Source organism: Balearica regulorum, chromosome 2 (genome assembly GCF_011004875.1).
Source record: "Balearica regulorum gibbericeps isolate bBalReg1 chromosome 2, bBalReg1.pri, whole genome shotgun sequence".
NCBI lineage: Eukaryota > Metazoa > Chordata > Aves > Gruiformes > Gruidae > Balearica > Balearica regulorum.
This window is the reverse complement of record NC_046185.1, coordinates 60,814,319-60,837,609: the sequence shown is the minus strand read 5'-3', so window position 1 is coordinate 60,837,609 and position 23,291 is coordinate 60,814,319. Positions and strand designations below refer to the sequence as shown.

General features: G+C 39.7%; 1 protein-coding gene and 1 long non-coding RNA gene across 2 annotated transcripts in view; one reads left to right on the top strand and one right to left on the bottom strand.

The window, feature by feature from the left end:
* Positions 1-23,291, bottom strand: part of LOC142600410 (uncharacterized) — a 321,258-nt gene that overhangs the window by 203,415 nt on the left and 94,552 nt on the right. The window lies entirely within an intron of this gene.
* On the top strand, positions 1,486-12,122 carry DSEL (dermatan sulfate epimerase like). The gene is made up of 2 exons (XM_075744529.1): positions 1,486-2,273; positions 2,633-12,122. Exon 2 carries the CDS (start codon positions 2,672-2,674, stop codon positions 6,320-6,322), a length of 3,651 nt encoding a protein of 1,216 aa, XP_075600644.1. The 5' UTR covers positions 1,486-2,273; positions 2,633-2,671; the 3' UTR covers positions 6,323-12,122.

Here is a 23,291-nt window from a genome sequence, read left to right as displayed (position 1 = left end):
ACCGTTATGTATTTATACCGCGCTCACAAAGTTGCTACCCAAAGGACAGACGGCTCCTGCCGCCCTGCCCTGCCCTGCCCGCCGGCCCCCGCCGCACCGTGCCCTGCCATTACCGTAGCTGGGAGCCGGCCCGCGGCGGGGCGGCAGCTGCCGGCCTGGCCGGCCACGGAGGCGACCACCCACGGCAGCTGTTCTTCCACGGAGCCCTCTCACACCTGCTTGCTGCTCCAGCTCCCAGCACCGGGACTCGCTCCACCCCCGCCCCTCGGATCATCCCTCGCCGTCCCTCACCGCGCTCTCAGGGCAGCCGCCGCGGGAGCGGCCCGGCCCCGCCTACCCCCGCCCCCTCCGCCGCTCCCGGGCGCGGCCCACCCCCAGCTCCGGCCCCGGCCCTGCCCCCGAGTGCTCCCGCCGCGCTGGGCTCCGCTCCGCCGGCAGCCCGCTGCCGAGGCGCAGGGCGGCGGTGGCATCCGCCGCCGGGAGCAGGGCTGGGCTCGGCGCTGGGAGCGGCGGCCAGCTCACGCAGTCGCAGGGAAGAGGAGCAGCCGGGTGCCCGCCCGCCGCCGGAGCACGGCGCGGAGGATCGGCACATCCCTGTTCCGCCGGGGGCGGCTCTGCCAACCTCTCCCGCCGCCTCCCCTTCCCTCCCTTCCCGCCCCTCCGGAGCGACATCCCTGCGAGTTTTCTTCGCTGCCCGCGACCGTCGCTGGGCGCCCGCCGCCGCATCTCCCCGGCCATCAACTCTGGGGAGCCGCCGGCGGAGAGCAAGGACCCGAAGTTGCGGCCAGCCCGGGTGAAAAGTAGCGGCAACGCGGAAGGGACCGGAACCGATCACAACCCGGCCCAGTCTAGCGGGGCCGGTGCAGCGCGCCGCCGCCCGCAGCCCCCCCCCCCCCCCCCCCCGACCGGGGCTGGCCCCGCACCCCGGGCCGCGCTGGCGGGGCAGAGCGACGCGGACCCGCGGCGGCTGCCGGCCGCCCCGACCCCCGCCCGACCCGGTAAGACGGGGTGACACTCGGGGACGCTGGGCGCGAGGAGACGGAGCCTCCCGGCCGCAGCGGGAGGGGGGGGGGGGGCGTCGGGGAGCGTGCGGGGCGCGCCCGCGGTTGCCGCCGAAACTTGTTCCAAGTTGTGCGGCCCCGGGGCGCGGGGAGCGAGGGGAGGCGGCGGAGCCGGCGGCGGGCGCCCTCTGCCGGCCGCGGGGGGAAGCGCGGCGCTGTCGGACTCCGTCCCGGGCGCCCCTGGGGCGGCACGGCGGCAGCCGCCGTGGGTCGGTCCGGGCGCTTTCCCGCCGTCACGCCGTTATTTCGGCGGCAGAACCACGCGTGTGGCGTGTGGTTTATATAGGCATATATACTGTTTGTTTGTTTGTTTGTTTGAGCTCCATTTATTTTTTGGTGGCGTGTTTCAAATCTGTTTTCTTGGGTAGCTCCTGATAGCGTAACGGGAAAATAGGGTCTGAGCCCGCGTAGTCACGGAGGAAAAGGTAAAATAAAGCGAACTTAGATAGCCAATCTGAATTTCTGTTTTGCCAAAGACAAATTTTGTGGAACTTTGAAAATGCTTCTTTTTATTTAATTTCTGTAAAAGAAACGCTGTATTAACTCATCTTTCCTAGAAAGTTAGCAATACTTTGTTATCTTAAGTAATTTCTGCTTTAAATATGTTCTGACACCTGTACAGCTTCAGAGAACTTCTCTTTCTGTTTCCACAGAAAGAACCAACATGCAAAGTGGAAGGAAACTCGAAGCTGCTCTTTTAACAAAAAAGTATTGGCTTTCTGCCTCTTTCACGTGTTTTCCTTTTGCTTCATAATGGAAGGAGCAGGATTATCTGAATCATTGAGGCAAAATTTGGGCGTCATTGGCTGAAGATAAGATGAAAGAAGACTTGAAAATATGTCAGTACTCTATGACTGTTAATTCAGAGGCACCTTTCACAAACAGAGGGGAATAGTGGTTAAAAGCACTGCAGTTTCATCAAAAGGAGCTAATGGAGCATCTATGTTGATTTTTTGTTTATTAATTTTTTTTCCTTCCCACTCCCCCATGAGTCCAAAAAGAGAAAGATGGAAAGAGTCTGTATGGAAACTGAGATAAGGGGAGACTGAAGACAATAACTTCAGTTTTGGAGTTGGTTTTCCAAGCGCTGTAAATTCCCTATTTCATCAAATACAACACATTCTTTTGAATAAATTATATTGTTTTGTGATCAGTGGAGTTTTTGTCAGCTCTGGAAGTGGAATTTAACCTGATTGAAAGCTTTTTAAAAAAGTAAATGCATGACTCCGATTCCTTTTTCTCAAGTCAAGTTTTTCAAGTTGTCAAGAGAGTTTCGGTCTCTTACTGTGCATTGTCAACCTGTGTTTTATATGCATATCTTAGAGATTTTACTTTTCCTCTAATTTTAGTATTTACACTGTGGTGTTGTGTTTGAGAAAAGTGTGAACAGACAAGGCAGCTGACATGTAAGTTTTTGAGAGCCTTGTTATTTCAATGTTGTAGCTCAGATTGCAAGTAATCTGAGTATCTGTTAGAATGCACAGTCTTTTCTCCTAAAAGTATGCCTTAAGATGTTCATTTTTTGTACTAACTGGATCAAAGTTTGATATCTGAACATTGTGTTTTGTTAGGAAATGCATGCCTGGGGAAGAGGAGCTGCCTAATGGATCATGGCTCTGGTGTTCACGGGGCATACTTTATTTCTAGCATTAATGATGTTTGCTGTCTTCACTTTTGAAGAATCTGTAAGCAATTACTCTGATTGGGTGACTTTCATAGAAAATGTAGATCAATATGAAAAGCAGCAACTTGAAGGTCTTAATGCTGAGCAGAAGCTGAAAAAAACAGTTCTTCATCCAAGCTTGTATTTTGACACTGAAGATGTCCAGGAGCTGAGGCAGAAGGCTCATACAAGCCATTCCCATCTCTTTAGAGCCATCAGAAGTGCGGTGATGGTTATGCTATCCAACCCATTATACTACCTACCTCCACCCAAGCATGTTGATTTTGCTGCAAAGTGGAATGAGATTTATGGTAACAATCTGCCACCTCTAGCATTTTATTGTTTGCTGTGCCCCGAAGATAAAGCTGCGTTTGATTTTGCCCTAGAATATATGGATAGAATGGCTGGCTACAAAAACTGGTTGGTTGACAATGCACCTGGAGATGAAGTGCCACTCGGTCACTCTCTAACAGGATTTGCCACTGCTTTTGATTTCTTGTATAATTCACTGGAAAACGAGAGAAGACAAAAATACCTGGAGAAGATATGGTCTGTAAGTGAGGAAATGTATGAGTACTCAAAGGTTCGTTCCTGGGGAAAGCAGCTTCTCCACAATCACCAGGCAACCAATATGCTGGCTTTGCTTATTGGGGCTTTAGTTGCAGGCGTGGACAAAGGATCTCAGGCAAATATTTGGAAACACACTGTCGTTGATGTGATGGAGAAAACAATGTTTCTGCTCAATCATATTGTAGATGGGTCTCTGGATGAGGGAGTAGCTTATGGGAGTTACACAGCCAAGTCAGTAACCCAGTATGTTTTCCTGGCCCAGCGCCACTTTGGTATTAACAACTTGGAGAATAACTGGCTCAAAATGCACTTTTGGTTTTACTATGCCACCCTATTGCCAGGCTTTCAGAGGACTGTGGGCGTAGCAGATTCTAATTACAACTGGTTTTATGGTCCTGAGAGCCAGTTGGTTTTCTTGGATAAGTTTGTCATGAGGAATGGAGCTGGCAACTGGCTGGCACAGCAGATTAGAAAACACAGACCCAAGGATGGGCCAATGGTGCCGTCCACTGCACAGAGGTGGAGCACGCTACACACTGAATTTATTTGGTACTCCGCCGAAATCACTCCTCAGCCGCCTCCTGACTACGGTACTGCTAAAATGCATGTGTTTCCTAACTGGGGAGTTGTAACTTATGGGGCTGGATTGCGAAACAGTCAGACAAACACCTTTGTGTCCTTTAAGTCTGGAAAACTCGGTGGACGTGCTGTCTTTGATATTGTTCACTTTCAACCGTATACCTGGATTGATGGGTGGAGAAGTTTCAATCCGGGACATGAACATCCCGATCAGAACTCTTTCACTTTTGCTCCCAATGGACAAGTGTTTGTATCTGAGGCTCTTTATGGACCTAAACTCAGCCACCTGAACAATGTCTTGGTCTTTGCTCCATCTCCTACGAGCCAGTGCAACCAGCCGTGGGAGGGACAGCTTGGTGAGTGCGCCCAGTGGCTGAAGTGGATTGGTGACGAGGTTGGGGACTCGACTGGAGAAATTATAACAGCCTCCCAGGCTGGAGACATGATGTTTGTGAGCGGTGAGGCGGTATCTGCTTACACATCAGCAATGAAATTGAAAAGTGTGTATCGTATTTTGCTGCTCTTGAATTCTCAGACATTGTTAGTAGTAGACCATATTGAGAAGGAGGAAGACTCTCCTGTAAATTCTGTCAGTGCCTTTTTTCATAATCTTGACATTGATTTTAAATACATACCCTATAAATTTAAGAACAAATACAATGGAGCTATGATGGATGTGTGGGATGCCCACTACAAGATGTTTTGGTTTGATCATCATGGGAGTAGTCCTGTTGCTAGGATACAGGAGGCAGAACAAGCTGCCGAATTCAAAAAGCGATGGACTCAGTTTGTAAATGTAACCTTTCCAATGAAAAACACGCTTACAAGGATTGTTTACCTTTTCTATGGCCCATATGTCAATGTTTCTAACTGCAGACTCACAGATAATGCAAAATCTGGATTTCAGATTTCGCTCAGTGTCAACAACACCGAAAGCATCATCTCTGTTGTGACTGAATATCAGAATTTAAAAGCAAGGTTCGATTACTTGGGATTTGGTGGTTTTGCCAAAGTACTTCATGAAAACAAAGTGACCAAGTTTGGTGTAGGTACTGAATCTGTGGAAAAACAAATAAAAAATAATAGGATGGTTTTCCCATTTGGATTCAAAGTGAACATAATTGCAGGGCTAATTTTGGGTGTTAGTTTGGTCATACTGGCTTTTCAGTGGCGGTTTTACATATCCTTCAGTAAAATGTTGCGTTGGATCCTGATACTGGTTGTCACGCTGTGGCTTATTGAATTGGTAGATGTGTGGAGCATGTGTACTCAGCCCATCTGTGCAAAATGGAGCAGTGACGTGACAAGGCTAGAACATGGTAAAGGCAATAAAGCCAAACATTTAGAAGGAAACCCTGTTGTTTTGCCAGATGTGATCATTACTTCACTTCCCGCTTCTGGAGCAGAAATTTTGAAACAGCTGTTTTTCAATAGCAGTGACTTCTTATACATCAGAATACCTACGGCCTATCTCGAAATTCCTGAGACTGAATTTGAAATTGATTCTTTTGTAGACCCATGTGAATGGAAGGTTTCTGATGTCCAGAATGGTCATTTTCGTCTTATCCAAGGGTGGCTCCAGTCTCTAGTTCGGGGCACAAAATTGCATTTACAAAACATTCATTTATATGAAGCCAGCAGAAGTAAAATTGCTCAACATTCTGCCATAAGCAAGGACAAAAGGAAAAGATCCAAAAAGAGAGAATCTGTGTCAGAGCAAAGAAGCAGGGCAAGAGGGAGTCAAGATAAAGATGCTGAATATATTAAGGAACTGAGAAGACACCTCCTCTATTATCCTAATGCACGACCTGTGCTTAGTTTAAGTAGTGGGAGCTGGACATTAAAGCTTCCCTTCTTTCAGGAAATCCTAGGACCATCAATGAGAGCATTGTATGTAGTAAGGGACCCACGGGCGTGGATCTATTCAATGTTGTACAAAAATAAGCCGAGTCTTTACTCCTTGAAAAATGTTCCACAACGCTTGGCTGCAATGTTTAAAGGGGAGAATGGTAAAGGAAAATGTAGTTTAAATGAAGGCTATGCCTTTGAATATGAATCATTAAGAAAAGAACTTTCAAATTCTAATTCAAATGCTGTTTCTGTGTTGTCTTATTTATGGCTAGCAAACACAGCAGCAGCACTGAGAATAAATGGGGACTTGCAGCCAACAAATTATCAGCTGGTCAAGTTTGAAGATATTGTGAGCTTTCCTCAGAAGACGGCTGAAACAATTTTTGCCTTTCTTGGTATTCCTCTTCCTCCTGCTAGCTTAAACCAAATATTATTTGCCACCTCCACCAGTCTTTTCTATCTTCCTTATGAAGGGGAAATTTCACCAAGTAGTATTCATGCCTGGAAAAAAAACATGCCCAATGAAGAGATTAGACGGATTGAAGATATCTGTTGTTCTCTAATGGACCATTTAGGATACCCAAAGTTTATAGAATAAATGCTGCAGGTCAGCAGAAATTTGCACTAATGATCTTTGACTCCCAATTTGTGGATAAATATTAGAGAAGTTTGTTTATTCTTGTAAAATGTGTACAGCCTGCTACTCTCAGAGAGATTATTTTAAGAAAAAGATAGTTGTTCTTGCAAGTGTGGGGGGTTTTTTGTTTTGTTTTGTTTTGTTTTTTAAAAAAACCTTGTAACTACTTTTGCTGCCTTTCAAAAAAAAAAAAAAAAAAGCTGTGTGAACCTTTGTAGAACTGCCAGCTGGGGACTCTGTAGCTCAGGGGATTAGTAGTAGAATATGGAGCTTTTCACCTCCAGCTCACCAGTTTGACTCCAGCCCAAGTGGTTCGTTCTTGAAAGTACTTACCATCCAATGGTTGTAGGATGACTTACATGAAATTAAACTGGTTAAACTGGCCCAGTTCCAAATGATGATAATTAGCCCCTTTGGACAGGTTTACTGATGCATTCTGTCTGTGTCTCACTGGTCACTATAGGGATGCAAAATAGACACAAGCTGAATTTTAAAGCTGTTCAGCATCCCTTCAGCAGGAGGAAACAGAATATTTGAGTGAATCTAGTTCCTTATATACAGTCTCAGCAGACAGGCCCAGAGTTGGAATGGACATGAATATTAAATGTAATTATGGGCTATGGTTCCTTCAACTCAGATATGTGGCACTTAAATTGGGTTTTGTGCTTTGATGAAAGAGAAGACTTCATTCTCCATGCCTGACAATGTGGTAGCCTTTGTGAGCCTGAAGTAAACTATCCAGAGAAAATGAAATGGGACAAAATCTAAGAAACCAACAAGATCTCCCAAACAAGCAGTTACATGTGGAAAAGATTTTGTGTAGCTTTGACCTGCCTCAACCTAACTTAATTTTGAAGGTTGTTAACAACTTGCCTTCTTGCACTGCTTTATCCTGTACCTCTTGTCTAAGAGATTCTGCAAGGATTTTCTCTTTTTGAGTGAGACTGTTCCATCCTTCTTTGTTGTAACACATTGCTGATTCTTGTGCATAATTTCACTGAGACCAGTGCAAATATTTTATGTCATTGTCAATGGCTTATTGTTGATGTCTGCATAAAATGGCAATCTGAGATTTAGAAGATCTTAAATAAATCTCCAGGTCTGTGTTGCTGAGGGATGTTTTGCTTTTCTGTATAATGAATTTCTGAAGGGCAACCATTGCTAACCTCAGGTCTTCTTTCAGAGAGGGGAGAAATCTCAAAATCACCTATCCCTCAGTCACCTCACATTTGAGTGATGTTTCCCTGCAGTAAACTATTTCCAAAGTTGTCCAATTTTTATCGTGATTGGTGGTTCTTTAACATGGCACTGTGATATGATATTGGCTTGGAAACTGATAGGCTTGATAGGATAGATGTGTCTTTGTCACAGCTTATTTTCTTCTTGAGTCACACTCTTTGTTTGCGCATGCCCATTAAGAAAAAAAATTCCCAATTCCCAATTTAACTTGCTCAGCATTCTTTGGAAATGCATGCATATTGTAAATGTCTGCAGATGTGTAAATCAGATCACAAAGAGACATCTGTTTCCTTTACCATCTGGTTTTTATTACAAATGGAATTGTCTTAAAATACACTTCAGCTGGTTTGTGGGAGCTGGGATCAGAGTTTTGGCTTATTATATTGAAATATGTGTGTAATTATTGTTTATTTGGGTGGTAAGCATTAGACAATGTCAAAAGTGCAGTGAATTTCTTTGTACAGATTACTGGTACCCTTGCTGATCTTTAATGTAAAGGAGTTCTTGCCTTTCCTTCCAATCTTACTATTATGTCCCTGTGGTACCCTGCCATCTTGTCCCTCCCATATGTGCATTTCACACCTTCTGGAGCACATTGTGATATCTCATTATGACCTAGATAAAAGTAACTCTTTCTCGGCCAGTCATTAATCTGTCAAAATAGGCCTCTAGCACAATAAAGCTATTGCTATTTTGTGGTCTCACTAACCATAACTTAGCTGTCATTTACTAGCAGTGGTTGTTTTTTCCCCTTCAGTCCTAGATTTCACCCCTGGCTAGATGGAATGACATGTTAAAGGAAATATTAATTAATATACACTGACATGTTAGTGAAACTTTGGTTTCCAAGTATCATTCTCTCAAATTGGCTTCTCTTTGAAGCCATTTCTGATCATATGTTTTTTAAAAAAAATTGATGTCTGTACAGTCTGTACTTGACAGGATAAGTTTCAGCATTTGCCTTCTATTTCCAGGATTTACACTCTAGAATCAGAACAAATAAAAAGGCTTTTCTCTGTCAGATATTTTAGGGCAGCTGAAGGTGTGTATTTGTGGAAGTAGAAAGAAACCTTTAAATCCCTTCCTGAAAGTGCCATATGAAATGCCACAATAGCCTGTAAACCAACTGTTTTTGGTTTTGAGGAGTTAAGGCGGACAGAGTTGTCTGTCAGGAGCATCATTTGTGCTGATTTTTGAATACGGGTTATCCCATGCACTTACATTCATAATAGCGTCATTGCTATCATTAATTATATGCAAGATTTAGGAGCTATTTATTTTCTGTACTGTACTTTCCTGGTTCAAAGAATGCATAATCTATTATTCAGATTTCATTGCATTGTGTGTAGTAGAGAGCTCTGTTCTTTATTTTTAGATCTTGTTGTGAGGGCAAATGCATTACAATCATTATGCTAAAAATATGTAAAAGGAAAAGCAGTGTCTTTGAGAACAACAGAGTAAGAATGCCTAAGGAATGGTAAGTCTCCAATTTTCAATCAAATAATTGTTTTGTTGAGTTTTAGATGGTAACTTACATGACCACTTGACCGAAGTGAATACCAGACAGGAGTTACCCCAGCTATGGAGCTGAAGGACTTTGTGTTGAGATTGTGATCTTCTAGCTGCATGAATAGCAACCCAAGATGTAGCAGAAAGCTGAATAAGCATGCATATGGTGAATGAGAATGCCCACAAAAAGATGCAGATCTGGAGCTTTGTAGAATAAATTTCAGTGGCACCACCCATAACGTGACATTTGTAGTATGGAGAAGCAGGAATACTGTGGAGGCCTGGTGATGAAAAATTTAAAAAATAAACTTGTTTTTTCTCTGTTAAAGGATAAATTCCAATTTTATGTCTGTGCTGATCTTAAGTCAAATCAGTCGTTAAATCTTTTTTTTTTTTTCTTATGCAAATGTTTCCATTGAGACTAGTGTGGCTCCCTGTATGAAGAATATGAGTACAATTTTGTAATATGAAATTATTTTGTGGGTGTGCAGAGTTATCCTTAGAATTCTGTTCTGTCAGTAGCATCCAGAGGAGGAATGGTCACTACATAGACAGACATCTCCTTTCTCCATATAGTAATGTTTAAGACTGTCAGTAAAATTTGAGAATTGTTAGACCTTTTTGAAAAGCATATCTGTTTAGGTACATTGTGTTGATGAGTGTTCTGGCACTTTCACACTTCCATAAAGATGTTCATGAAAACTAGTCTCAGTACTTTATCTTAACTTTGCCTCCTTTTTATCTCTGTGCTAAATGTTTTTATTTTTACTATATTGTAGTTAGAACTGTGCAATTGTGAGACAGCTAAGATTCTGACATATTTTTAAAAGGCAGGCTCTATTTAAATGCTTATATCTCTGAATCATATTTGGAAGCCTAAGAAAAATAAACGCCGAGGAAAACATTTCAGTTATTTACTTACTTCGTAACTAAGTGACATTGGCCCTGGGGAGATGCACACGGGTCTTGGCATTCAGAGTTCTATCAAATCGCATGAATCTACAGTCTCTGAGCATACCTAAATGCCTCTGTTGCTCCCAGCAGGCTTTTTCCAAGAGCGATGTCTGTGGAGATGAGCCTCAGTATCATGATCAGATTGGTTCCTTTCACCTCTTAGCACGCAGTTGGCCTGCAGTCCTTGTCAGATTTGTTTGAACAGTTAATTTGCCCGATCCAGAGTTGAATTTCTGTACAAGATCCTTGATTATACGTAATGGATATGATACAATTCGTTTAACATTGTAAATGCTTTTCTGATAGTGTTAGAATGCAAATCAAACAAAAAATGTACTTCAGGTTTTATAAAGTTACCAGTAACTGATTTGTAAAGCTGCAGTCATGGGTCAAGTTGGGTTTTTAACCATAAAACCAGTTTCACTTGTTGAAACTTAATGACATGGCTGCTAGGGGAGTCCTGGCTCCATCTGACAGTCAGTTATTTCCATTATTAGTCTTAGAGGCACTGTTTATTTGATGAACATGAACATGCATAATTTGGAATATAATATTGCATTTGCTGAAAACATTTGAAATGTAAAGTTCAAGGTTAAGAATAAAAATGTTACCTCAATATTTCTGTAAGTTACAAAAATTAGCCCCTTTGCGAGTGGCCCATATGTTGGATTCCATATGTTGGAATATTTTTTAATTAGAAACTGTGATATTTATTTAGGTGGGTGACTGAGAAGTAATTTATCCAAGTGATTTCTTTTTTCTTTAAGAGGTTAAGTACTGGATTTTAACACTTCTATGATGAGGGCATCCATCATAAGCTTTCCTTCCTTTCTCTCAATTCCCTTTTAGCTTTGGTTCAGACTAAAACCCTTGTTTAAATCTCATCATGAATGGGCTGTTTTTCAAGTGAGGAGTCTGTCTGGAGATTTATAGTCTCAAATTCCATTTCATTGCATTTCAGTGTGGAATATCATGGATTATGAGTCACAGATCAAATCCCTAAATTGTGAGCTGTTCAGAATTGGGCCATAAGTGGAATGATGCCTTGCTGACCTCAATGAATGTTGTGCCATTGACTTCAACAGGGCCAAAATACTATCATCTACTATCATCAAACTATTATCATCTACTTAGCCTGAATATTCCAAAGCAGTAGAAATTACTGGAAGTAAATACCTCAAGTGATCATGAAAGATTACTGTTCTTGTTATTTGATGAAAAAAGGAAATACATTTTAATAATTAAAAAATTATAAATTGCTCTGTAACCTTTATCAAAGCTACCTGTAGGCTGTGTGATAAATTTATAAACGCATAAAAGGAGGTATAGAAACAAGCAGATATTCAAACTAATGTACAAAGCACAGTTTCAAGTGTCAGGACTTTAATTTTTCTTTAGCGAAGAGAAATTTGCTGATATGTGATCTACACTATTCTCATAAAAGATGTGAATGGGTAATCTTGTGCTGTTTCACAAAATACTTAATAATGGGAAAGTGCATTTCACATTACTGAAATGATACTGGTTTAAAATAAACTATACCTCTTTTGAGCTGAGAATATGTTGAGAATTATATGTGATATGGGAGAACAAAGACAGTCTGATTTCATTCACACCTGTCTAACAGAATAATTTCTGAAAGGTTCTTCATTTATGCTGGTATAAACTCAATATTTAGTTTACTGCCTTTACTGTGAAACATTGTGGTGTTTTAAGAACATGACCTGAACTCATTTGTGTCGCATTAGGTAATTTAACTTTCAAACCTAAATGAGGAACTTTGTCACTGTAGAATCAATGGAAAGCAAGTGTCACCTTCAAAGGTAAATCAGGCATTGCTTACCTCTTTGTAAATCCTCAAAGGCCAAGGGTGACTAAACTCTTACTTTGGATGCCCACTGAAAGCCCTCAAAGGAAGTGGGGTGAATTTGGCTTTAAATGTGTGTGTGGTCTTACATCTAAGTAGATTTCTGTGCCTGAGCAGTTCTAGTGCATAAACTGTCCAAACAAATTTTTATGAAACATCCTGCATAAAATAAAACTGTTGTTAGTAAAATAATACTTTTGTGGGGTTTTTTTTTTCTTTTTTTTCCTTAAATAATTTCACCACTTAGGATATCACAAAGCTTTGTAGTCAAGTGTATGTATCTACATTTTTTAAAAATTGCTATTTTTGTTTGTTTTTAATATGGGAATCACCGTTATCTTTCAGAAAGTATTGATGGCAAGACCCAATTCTGTCTGCCCTCAGATGCACAGTAAGTAAGTTTGATGTTAAGTAAAAGACCACAAAATAGCTGTATTCCTGGAACATAAAGAGTGATTGCCCACTCAGTTCTTGGGCACTGGACAACTGGTGCAATCCATAATTTTCAAGTCTCTTAGTCTATAAACACTGTAGCTATATACAAACTGAATATTTAGAATTGTGCCTCTTCTAATTCCTGAACTATACCCAGCATTTTTTTCCGGAGACTGATATTTGGCCCAGAGACCATTCTAACAGTTTAACAGTGTAGGTAAGCAAGTTCCAGCAGCCATGAATGTTCTCTTCTGTGTTTAATTTAATAAAAATTAAAAAAAAAAAAGAGACACATAATCAAGTAAGTTAACTGGAATCACTGCAGTCCTCTGGATCTCTCTTACTGAAAGTGGGCTGGCGCAGGAGTCATCTATCAGATCCAGAGGCACAGGTAGTTCAGCATCCTTATTGCTGCAAAGGTCTATAACCCACTGCAGGTGCATCAGAACTGCAACTAGTTTCCTGCAGCAGAGTTTTACATGTTTAACTAACTGATTTTTTTTGTCCATTTAATTTAGCAGAAGGTGCCTGGGATATATCTTGAACATAGCAGCAAGAATAAGACCTGATTCTATCTCTCCTGTAAACTTCAGCATGTTGTAAAGCAAAGGTTTGCATGTTTTTAAGTCTTGATGAGGTTATATTTAGCTGGGAAATAGGTTTAATGTTGGGGTTTTTTTCCGGAGGGTGTTAGCCCTGTGGCTTGTCTGTAAGTGGCTGCTGAGGTATTTTGCAGTTGGTGGGTGGAATGTGCTTGTCCTTTGTAGCTCATCCTAGGTCTTGTCACTGTACTCTCACAAGTACAAGGTTTTTTTAACCACCTGAATCTTGAACCCAACTTTTGGGAGAGTTACATGGAAAATGCCTGCTATGATAGGAGCAAAAAGGTGTGATGTAAATAAATGTTGCTGTCTATTGCAAATGCTTTGCAATATTTGTCTCCAGCTATTTTTTGAACGGTTATTCAAAGTGAATAAATCCAATGTACAAAGCTCAGAGGAAACTAATATCAAGAACATGATAAAAGGCAGGCTGTCAGAGAGAATAAATGCACGCTTGTTTTTGTGGAAGCCATTAATATTTTCACTCTTAATTGCTTTTCAAGTGAGGAGTTGCTTACATTTTCTTTGGGGTTTTTTCAGACCTTTTTGTGTTTCCATCCTACAACTTGCCTAGAAATAGATGTTATCCTGTATTTTCTGAATCTTAGTTTGAAATGTTAATTTTGTCACACTTTCTTGAACCTTCTGTTGTGTTTCAGGATGTTCCAGTCTATTCTTTTCATAAATTACATCCTACAGATGCCACTTGATTTCAAGACACATAATCTTAGACCTGGTGAGTACTAAGATGATAGGTACACAGAAATGAACTGACAAACAGGAGAGACAAAATGTTAAGCTACTGAAGAGAATAGACCTGAAAGCGTGTGTTGGAATATTTGGGTCTTAATGAGCTGCCATATCATGCACTATGAATGCCTGAATAATAGACTTTATTACTCACTTTAACTGATCAGTTGAACATTGTCTTTTTCAAATTACTATAAAAGTGTTGAAGAAAAGAGAAGTTAAAAGGAACTTTTTGTTTGTATGTATTTGGATTTTTTTTTTCTTCAAAGCAGTGCTATTCTTTTGTACTCCCACGCTGTGTTAATTTGTAAATAGATAGCTATTACCCAGTGTAGCTCTATAAAAGCATTTTTGGCACCAAAGGATGTTTTTCAATGACAGGATGCAGCTTTACCTGCTGGGTATAGATTCAATATTGATGCTTTCTCAATTGCCAGCATCCTTTGGTGATGCATTTGAAAGAAAAGTTGACTTCTGTAATGAAGAATTGTTTTATGTTAAAGAATTGACTGCACTGTTGCTGAACAAAATAGAGGTGATGTGAAAACATGCATATTATAGACAGAAAACTATCAGTTAGTCATGATTAAGCCAGTCTCATAATAAGATCTTCAAAAGTATGGATGTAGCTCTCATCCATTCCTCAGCCTAATTAGTAACCTTCATGACCCTCTTTAATCGCAAGCTAGGCTAAGATGAATTTCCTTCCATTTGCTGAAAGAAAAGAGCAAACCTACATGAAGACACCCTGGCTTTGTTGGTATACTAGGATTTTTTTAAGCTGCTGTCACTTGTATGTCTGTACCACTAAATCGCTCCAGGGTGCATTTGCTAATCTTACATAATCAATGATCCTGTTGACTTCAGTGTACAGGAATTTACCTATTTGTATTCCATCTGTCTTTGATAATAGCCACACCTTAGTACCTTTAACACATGAAGTGAATGTAACGATTAGTAAAGAGCCAGGATAGACAATAAAGGAAAAGCTCTGGTATTCATTGTTCACAGCTTGTTGAACGTGTTTGCCAGCAATCTGCTTCATCTGCATTTAGTTCAGTTGACTCTGCATAGCAACATACTTCGTAGCATCCTTTGTAGAATCTCCCTTGAGAAGTTTATAACTTAAAGGTACAGTTTTAAACAGCTAATATATATGTCATTGCTTTATTGCCTCTTAAATTAATCTAGGTGCAATTTTGGTTTTGATTCAAAGGTGCAAGGAAAACAAAAGGGAAAAAAAGTGACTCAATTGCCTTTTAAAGTTAACTATAAATAAATAAATAATAAAATAAAAACATTCAGATGGTATTAAAGTTTTGGAAAAAAAAAATCTGTAGGGTCAATTTAGCAGAACTGCCATTAAGTGTGTTATTAATTTTTTACTATTCATGCTCTAGAATGTATCCTGCAAACCAGGTACAAATATGACCAATTTGCTTTTGTTGGACTTCTGAAACAGAATCAGCTAGATGATAAACAAACAACGTTTAACTGAAAGCACATGTAATAACCTCAAGTAAAGGTAGTCTTAACTGTATTTTGATACCTTGCACTACTCTTGTACTTACTGGCTTTTATTTCATGTTATCGGTGAAGATTTAGTAACTCAATTTTGGTTTTAGTTTTTGTTACTATTAGAGCTATATTATTAGTACTAAGTGTGAGAGCACTGGGAGAAATGGTCCATAACTTTAAAGATCTCATAGTCTAAATGGTAAATAACTATTAGCATCTATATTTTAGAGATTAAAAGTCCGGTAACTTACATAAGGCTTACAGATAATTCTATAGGTGTAATGGAAATTGAATTTAAATAGCTCAAATCTCAGTCTGCTTCTATGAATCATGTGCAACTTAAACATAGTCATTTGCAGTATAGAATCATAGAATCATTTAGACTTTTAGTCCAACCATTAACCTAGCACTGCCAAGTCCACCACTAAACCATGTCTCTAAGCACCACATCTACATGTCTTTTAAATACCTCCAGGGATGGTGCCTCAACCACATCCCTGGGCAGCCTGTTCCAATGATTGATTACCCCTTCAGTGAAGAAATCTTTTCTAATATAAAGTCTAAAACTCCCCTGGTGCAACTTGAGGCTGTTTCCTCTCATCCTATCACTTGATACTTGGAAAAAGAGACCGACACCCACCTGGCTACAACCTCCTTTCAGGTAGTTGTAGAGAGCGATAAGGTCTCCCCTCAGCCTCCTCTTCTCCAGGCTGAACAACCCCAGTTCACTCAGCCACTCCTCATAAGACCTGTTCTCTAGACCCATCACCAGCTTTGGATGCACTCCAGCACCAAATGTCTTTCCTGTAGTGAGGGGCTTCTCGGCCTTTTGGCTAAGATCAAGTGTAGTGTAGTATATATGCTGTGCACGTATATCAGCAAATTCATAAAGTCCAGCTAACTTTGGGAGAGAGTCAAAACACTGGAAAGCAAGCAATGTCTGTGGTGTGGAACTAAGTCCTACACAGAAAATATATGCAGTGAAGTGCAGAGAGAACTTAAGGTGATGAAGGCTCTTGGCAAATACACTGAATTTGCCTTGAATTTAGAACTTAGACTCTGATACGTGAAGCTTACTGGGAAATCTTTAGGTTGTGGATTATGTTTTCCTTGCAAATGAAGCACTTCTTTTTTGCTAGTGTGGCTTTTTTACCGGAAAGTGTTCTGAGACTGATCATCCTTTGTTCCTCCCCTTTTTTTATACTGTGTTGTTTCCCTATAAAATTTTTATTTATCTATGTTAGAAAGATATATTTGTTTATCAGGAGTGAATTTCATGAACTGTTTCATTACTTTTTCTTTCTGTTGCTTTAAAAATAGAAATCATATGTTCGGGCATTTTGTGAAGAAATCTTATCAGAATTTCATAAAGTCACAAATTAGACAAAGTAGTCAGAATATAACCGTGGTTGCAAACTACAACACTTCAAAATGTCTTCTTTTACCAAGAAAATGAAGCATAAAAATTTAACATTATTTTCTTTACAGTTATTGATATAATTGTATCATCTTATGTTGAAATTACACCCATTTTATTTAAAACAAAACAAAACAAAACACATTACCTTCCTCAAAACAAATACATACAGTTTACAATTATTATCATGAATGGCTCCTAACTGGAATTCTGTGATAGACCACATCTTCTGCAATATCTCTTGCACCCTTTGTGATTTCAGCTGTGACGAGAGTGGCCAACAACTTAATAGGTTTCTTACTCTAAGGCAAAATCTATTCATAGCACTTAAAACACTGCCAAACACATCAAGAAAACTTAATTTAACAATATTTTATCATATTTTATTCTTGCAGATCTTATTGATGAGTGAAGGTTGAATATTCTGCTTTCATTTTGATATAAATATGCACTCATCTAAGCAAGTTCACCTGTAAATTAGCTTACTTGTGCCGCTCCAAAATTTGCAGACAGATTTCTAATAGGGCCACTCCTTTCAGTAACATTTAAATTTGGTTAATTGGCCAGAGAATATTGAATTTAAATAAACAGGAGTTAAACTATTTTAAATGTCTTTAGCATATGGCCTGTATGGTTACATCTCTTTAGACTTTGAGTCATGAGTGTACTTCTCCAAAAACAAACCCTCAGTGATACCTCAAATCTATCTCATTGTAATCCTGTTAAATAGAAACATTTCCTGGGTGATGCACATTCTAGAGATCCTGCAGAAAGTGCTAATGTATTTTAATAATTTAATTTTAATGTAATGTAATTTTAATAATTACATTAGCACATCAGATTAAACATTACTTCTGGACTCGGGAGTACTTCTTATGTTTTGCATTCAGTACCAACAGAGCATGTATGGTAGTTTAACAACAATGAACCATTCAATTCTTACTGGAAAATGGTTATAAAAGTGGCCTAAGATCTTTACCCAGGAGATTAGTATATTAAGAGTAGATGCTTTTCATATCAAAATGAGAACTCTGACTCTCAGACCATGAATATCAAGGCACAACATGACTTGTTATCCTACTTTTTTGTGCTCATCTTGTTAGGATGAAGTGATAGGGTGTTCTTTGATGTCCTGACACCAACACAAAAGCTGTCTGAAGAAGCAAAAATAGTAGTTTTAATCAATGCATAGTAATATATAGCAAGCTTTCCTAATAACTACTTTTCTTGCCTGAATGTATATAGAATCACGTTTTACTGAGGTATGTATTTCTAGCTGAGGTCAGTATCTGCTGGCACTAAGAAAACACGATGATATGCTGGCTTATATTATGCATTGACAGAAGAGGTAGTGAGGGTAGACTATAGCCTAGAATTTTTCATTGGTTGCATTTTAGTATTGCCAAAAAATACACTGTAAATAGATTATTTTTATTGTGCTCACAGGGCATACTGCAAGCTGTGGAAAGAATGATCTCTTTCTTCATTGGAAGACTTAGCGGAGTTTTTTTGTGCTATGTCTTTCCCTGCTGCCAGCACAGCAGAGCAAAAGGGGCATAGCAGGAGGAGAAGATATATGCCAGAATGTCCATGCAAAATGATGACTCTCAGGAGTGTCGCCTTTGCTGTGCAGCCACAAATACAAACTACAGCAAGCCTATTGCTTCTTCCTAGGGCATGGATAAAATCTTGGAAATCTCTTACTTGTGAGCACCCTACAGACTCAGAAATGAAAAAGCATTTTAAAAATAACCCTTAAGATTACTTTTGATCTCGTGACATAGGAGGTAATCACACAACTTTCATGACCTTGACTGATGCTCTTAAAAGCTTGAAAACGCCCAGGTGTGGGATATAGTCATGTAACAGAAAAGGTAATTTTCTGGAATATAAGAAACACAATGTCTCAGCTCATCAGGCCATAAGTACATGACACAGCACAGCTCAGAAGTAGACAAAGAAGGTGACAGAACAGGCTTCCACACAGCTTCTAGTGCTGGTTCAGATTGATAGCTGTGGCTAGGCACTGATTAAGATACTGATCAAAACAGATGCTGTTGTGTGGCCTCATTCAGGTCTCTTAAGGAGGGTGTATGTTCCACTCCCTTAATTTCCCACGTTGGTGAAAAATGCCATTGTAGGTCCTTAATGCGTTTGTTCTGAACCAGTGAAATATGCCAATGTATGTACAAGGTATGGCATGTGCAAGGCCAAGTTCAGGACTTAAGCTGACAGTGCGGATGAGAGGTGGGAAGTACATGGTGTGAACAAAAAGGCAGGGGCAGCATCAGATGAACAACAGGAAGGAAAAGGGATGAGATATGAATAATTTGTAGAGGGCTGGAGATTCCAGCCATCTGCAAGGAGGCAAAGTGTGGCGTGTTAATGAGCATCTGCTGTAATGCTTGTAATGATACCGCTTCTCTAAGTTAGCTGCTGTGCAATGTAGCTATCATTTCGGGTGTCTGCAAGGGAGAATAACATGATATATTCTGTAAAGAAGCCTTATTTAATTTTATAATTAAGCACTTTTTACAAAAATGAAAATGACTAGCATCATCTGTTGTTTATTTAATGACAAATCAGATCTCAGAACGTAGTATCTTGAAAGTTAGTTCTGGTTTTAATTTTTTTTTTTTTTTTTTAATCACAGATTTCCTTTAGGAGTAGGTGAATAAAATATGCACCTTCATGAACTACTAAAAATAATATTGAAGAGTGAGGGAGATGAGAGCTTTGCTAATTCCAAGCAATTCAAATGAAATACTTTAAAACTGGGATGTCATTTGCAAAATCTCTAGATCTCCTGCCTTAGTATTATGAAATTAGATTGTAACAAAATAATTCTATGTAGCAAACTCCTACTATGTCTCATCATTTGTATTCTTAGTTTTCAGTTTTGTCATTTAACGTTTATCTGTTGGGTTCTTTATTTATTTTCTATGAATAATCACTGAGCATATATATATATCTCTCCTCAAAAACCAGAAGCACCTTCTCGTTTTAGAGGGGGGTCCAAAAGCAAGCAGTGTCTGACGCTCTAGCACTGTACATTAGCACAGCATCACTGAAGATAATGAAGCTGAGCAGGGCTACAACAGCTGAAGTTAAGTAGCCTTCTATCTGCAGAAGAAATGTCAGTGTGGGACAGAGACTTCATCTTGATGAGAGGATGGTATAAGATCTGGGAGGTGAGCCAGAAGATAGCTACTGTAAAACTCATCCTGTGCAATGCATTATGTATCCCTCCCCCCAAATCCCCCCTACTGCTTTCCTTCTGTAGTTGAAAAAGGAGCACTGTCCACAGCCCCATTACGACTGGGAAAAGTGATCTCTTTAAAGATTTAACCTCTTTTGTTTTCTGTGTTTTGGCTTCTGTTCATTTAGATAAATAAATGAAAGCTCTCATTAGTGTTGTGTAATCAGCCTGCAATCAGAAACACAAAGGGAAAATGCTGACTGGCACTTGAACTACATAGGACTTTGTTCTCTTACAAGGCAGTATGGCAGGCCCTGTTCCAATAATAAATAAAGAAGGATATTGGATCTTTATCTAAAAGCTATGCAAGAATTAGCTGGATACCTATTTCTGGCTTTGAGTACTTGAATAGTGAGAAACCTATTGATAACAAAATGGATCACAGAGGTTTAAAAGATTGAAAGATAGGCCAAGTGGTTGCTAAGCTTTAGATTTACATCTCTCTTTGAAGACCTGACTGAAATCATAACTATAAGGATTTTTGCTTGGCATGCCTGCTATGGTTTTGTGAGAAATCAGCTTAGTCTATGTCCATACCAATGTGCTGAACCACCTGGTAGCATATTCCTGGGGCTGGTTTCTATTCAGGGCACTTTTGTGTGAGCTCTGAATCTACAGGTCCAGGTTTATCTCATGGCTGCATCCTGCACCCAAATCCCGGAACTTGGTACGTGTGCCAGATCTGATAATGTAGTCATGTCCTTAAGAGACTTGTCAACAGGGAAGGTATTTTGTTTTACAGAGCATAAAACAAAGGATGATACCTACACTGCTTTGGAATGGTGAAACCATAAACCCCCAGCAGTTTCAGCTCAGTTTCATTTAAAGATTCATTTAAAGATTTCATTTAAAGATTCTGAAATTAAGCTCAGAATTAAAAATATCCAGAATTAAAAAAATCCTTGAAATTGAAACCCATGCAAGTGAAATTAAACTAAAGGTTTAAACTGGACATCACTGAAATTGATTGTCGCTCCATATGTTATAAAGCAAAGGAATAGTTTGATAAGAAGAAGCAGTTAGTTGTTTTTACTAATTGGTTAATTTCCTTCTTCCTTTTAAAGTGCACGACAGTCCTTGGCTGCCGTTTGTGCTACATGAACTCACAATGCTGCTTGTGTTTCAGTACAGGCCAGCTGAACAGAAGATTTAGTTATATAAGATCTGCAATGAGATTAGAATTTTTTTAGAAAACACCATATAAAGACCAGCCAAGTAAATCAAACAGACAAAAATAACGTGAATTAAAAAAAACCCTGAACTGAATTTGCAATGATCTTTCAAAGGAGATAAAAGAAGGGAGTAATTAGCCTAACCTTCAGGTGGAACTGCAAAGCATATACTTGCATAAAACAGCATGCCTCTTGCCTACATGGAAAAGATTTACTCCTTAGTGAGGGCTGAGATGTTCTCCAAAAGGCACCCTTTCTATATATCCTGGAATCTATATCTGTAGCCATGTCAGCTGTAATGCTTCATTGTTTTCCTGTCACTGGCTTTCTTTATGATAGGGTCACCTGATAAAGAGGATTCTGAGTTGCATCATCCAAGACAAAGGTCCTAAGTGAAATTTCCTTGTTCTTAGCAAGCTTTCTTTAGCAGGTGTTACAGAAATCACAGTGCAACAGAATTACAGGTGTTCTGCTGTTCTGCCCAAAGTTGGTATTGGCCTATTAGAACTCGGTCCCCAGACACTCAGTGAATAAGAGATTTTTAAAGATTTTTAAAGAGTTTCACTCTTGCTCTTAAAGCTGATGTATGCCTATTTTAATGTGTACGAGCCATCTTATAGCTCTCTTGCCTCCAGCCTTCTGAAGCCAAAGTTGGGCTAGCAGCAAGAGGAGTGGGTATGAGAAAAGCACTCTTGAGATCCCTACAGTTATAAATTCTATTCCATTTGATAAAGAAAGCAGAGATTACAGGGCTGAGGGACATGATCTTAGCCTATTTTTCCTCAAGCACATACCATAAGACAGATGAATTAAGGCTGGACATTTTGGAACCCCACAGTTACCCAATTTTCACTGGCATTTCTCCTACAAATTAGTAGCTTGGAGAAGGGGGAAAAAAAAAGAAGAAAAAGAGGAGTTAAGGAGAAATGCCCAGTTTTCTATCAGTGATTTCTCCTTCAGAATGAAATTACCCTATCAGGACATGAGTTAGGAAGAAATAGGATTTCAAGTATTGTAAAAATATCAGGTTGTTTAAGCACCTGAAGTAACTTGGTGAAGACAAAATAAGTTTTCCACTGAATACAAAGGAAGGAAGAGTCAGTTTAAGATTCTAAGAAGATAAAAAGGGCTGTACTTGGTCAGAGCAAAGGACCATTCAACTCAGTGTGCTGTCTCCAGTAGTCGCCATATGTGAACAGTTAGGGAAGAGTAAGAACAGAGTAAAAATAGGATTCTTTCTCTGATCACTTTCCCAGCCTCAGGACTGAGCTAGATGTATTTAGCAAATCTAAATAGATTTATTTTCCATTAGTTTTTTTCAGTCTTCCCTTGAGCCCATGTAAAATTTAGAATCTATAATGTCCTCTGGCAAGGAGTCCAACAAGGCTGTTATTCCTTACTTTAAGTGCCATCTTTTAGTGCTTGTTTTCACCCTGGCTCCTGTCATTTCTTTTCCAAGCTGAAAAGTCCTTGTTTACTTTTAGTCATTCTTTGCTTGAAACCATTCCACTCCTGTGATCATCTTTGCTTCTCCTATCTGATTTTTTTGTTATTATCTTTCCTAGGGGGGCAAGAGCTACACATAATGTTGAACATGCGGGAAAACACAAATTAAGGTGGTATCATTATGAGTCCAAGTTAGTTTGCCTTTGGTGGTGGTGGAGGAAGTTGCCTAATCATATTTTAAAGATTTTTGCCTTTTCCTGCAACTGTAACCAGTTCTGTTTTGTACTCTGGTTCTCAGAGAGAGATTTTGAAGTTTGCATGTTAAGCACAGAAGTGTTATAAATAAATTAAAACCACATTAACTGAGTGTTTAAAAGTCATAGCAAAAAACTTGAGGCACTGCTCTACAAAGCAAGGCCTTTGTTTACAAAAGAGTGGACAAATAAACACTCCAGTGAAATTTAAGCCACATCAAGTTTATTTTCTTCTTAAAATCAAAACTTGTTACTAGTTTTCAGCTTCGTCACAGAGAAGAATTTTCAGGATGAAATAAGGAATTAATAGTTAATAAGCTGATTCAAATACTAATGGAGCAGCCTGTCTTTATCCTGAAAGTTAATGCAGCTTGGGCTTCAAAGTCAGTTGTGTACTCCTGAATTTTTTATCCATCTTGTTAATCTGCACAAGGTGTTGCTTGTTACATCTGAAAGTAGAATCACCCCTGGATTTTGCATGGCATTGCACACACACAAAAAAAAAAAA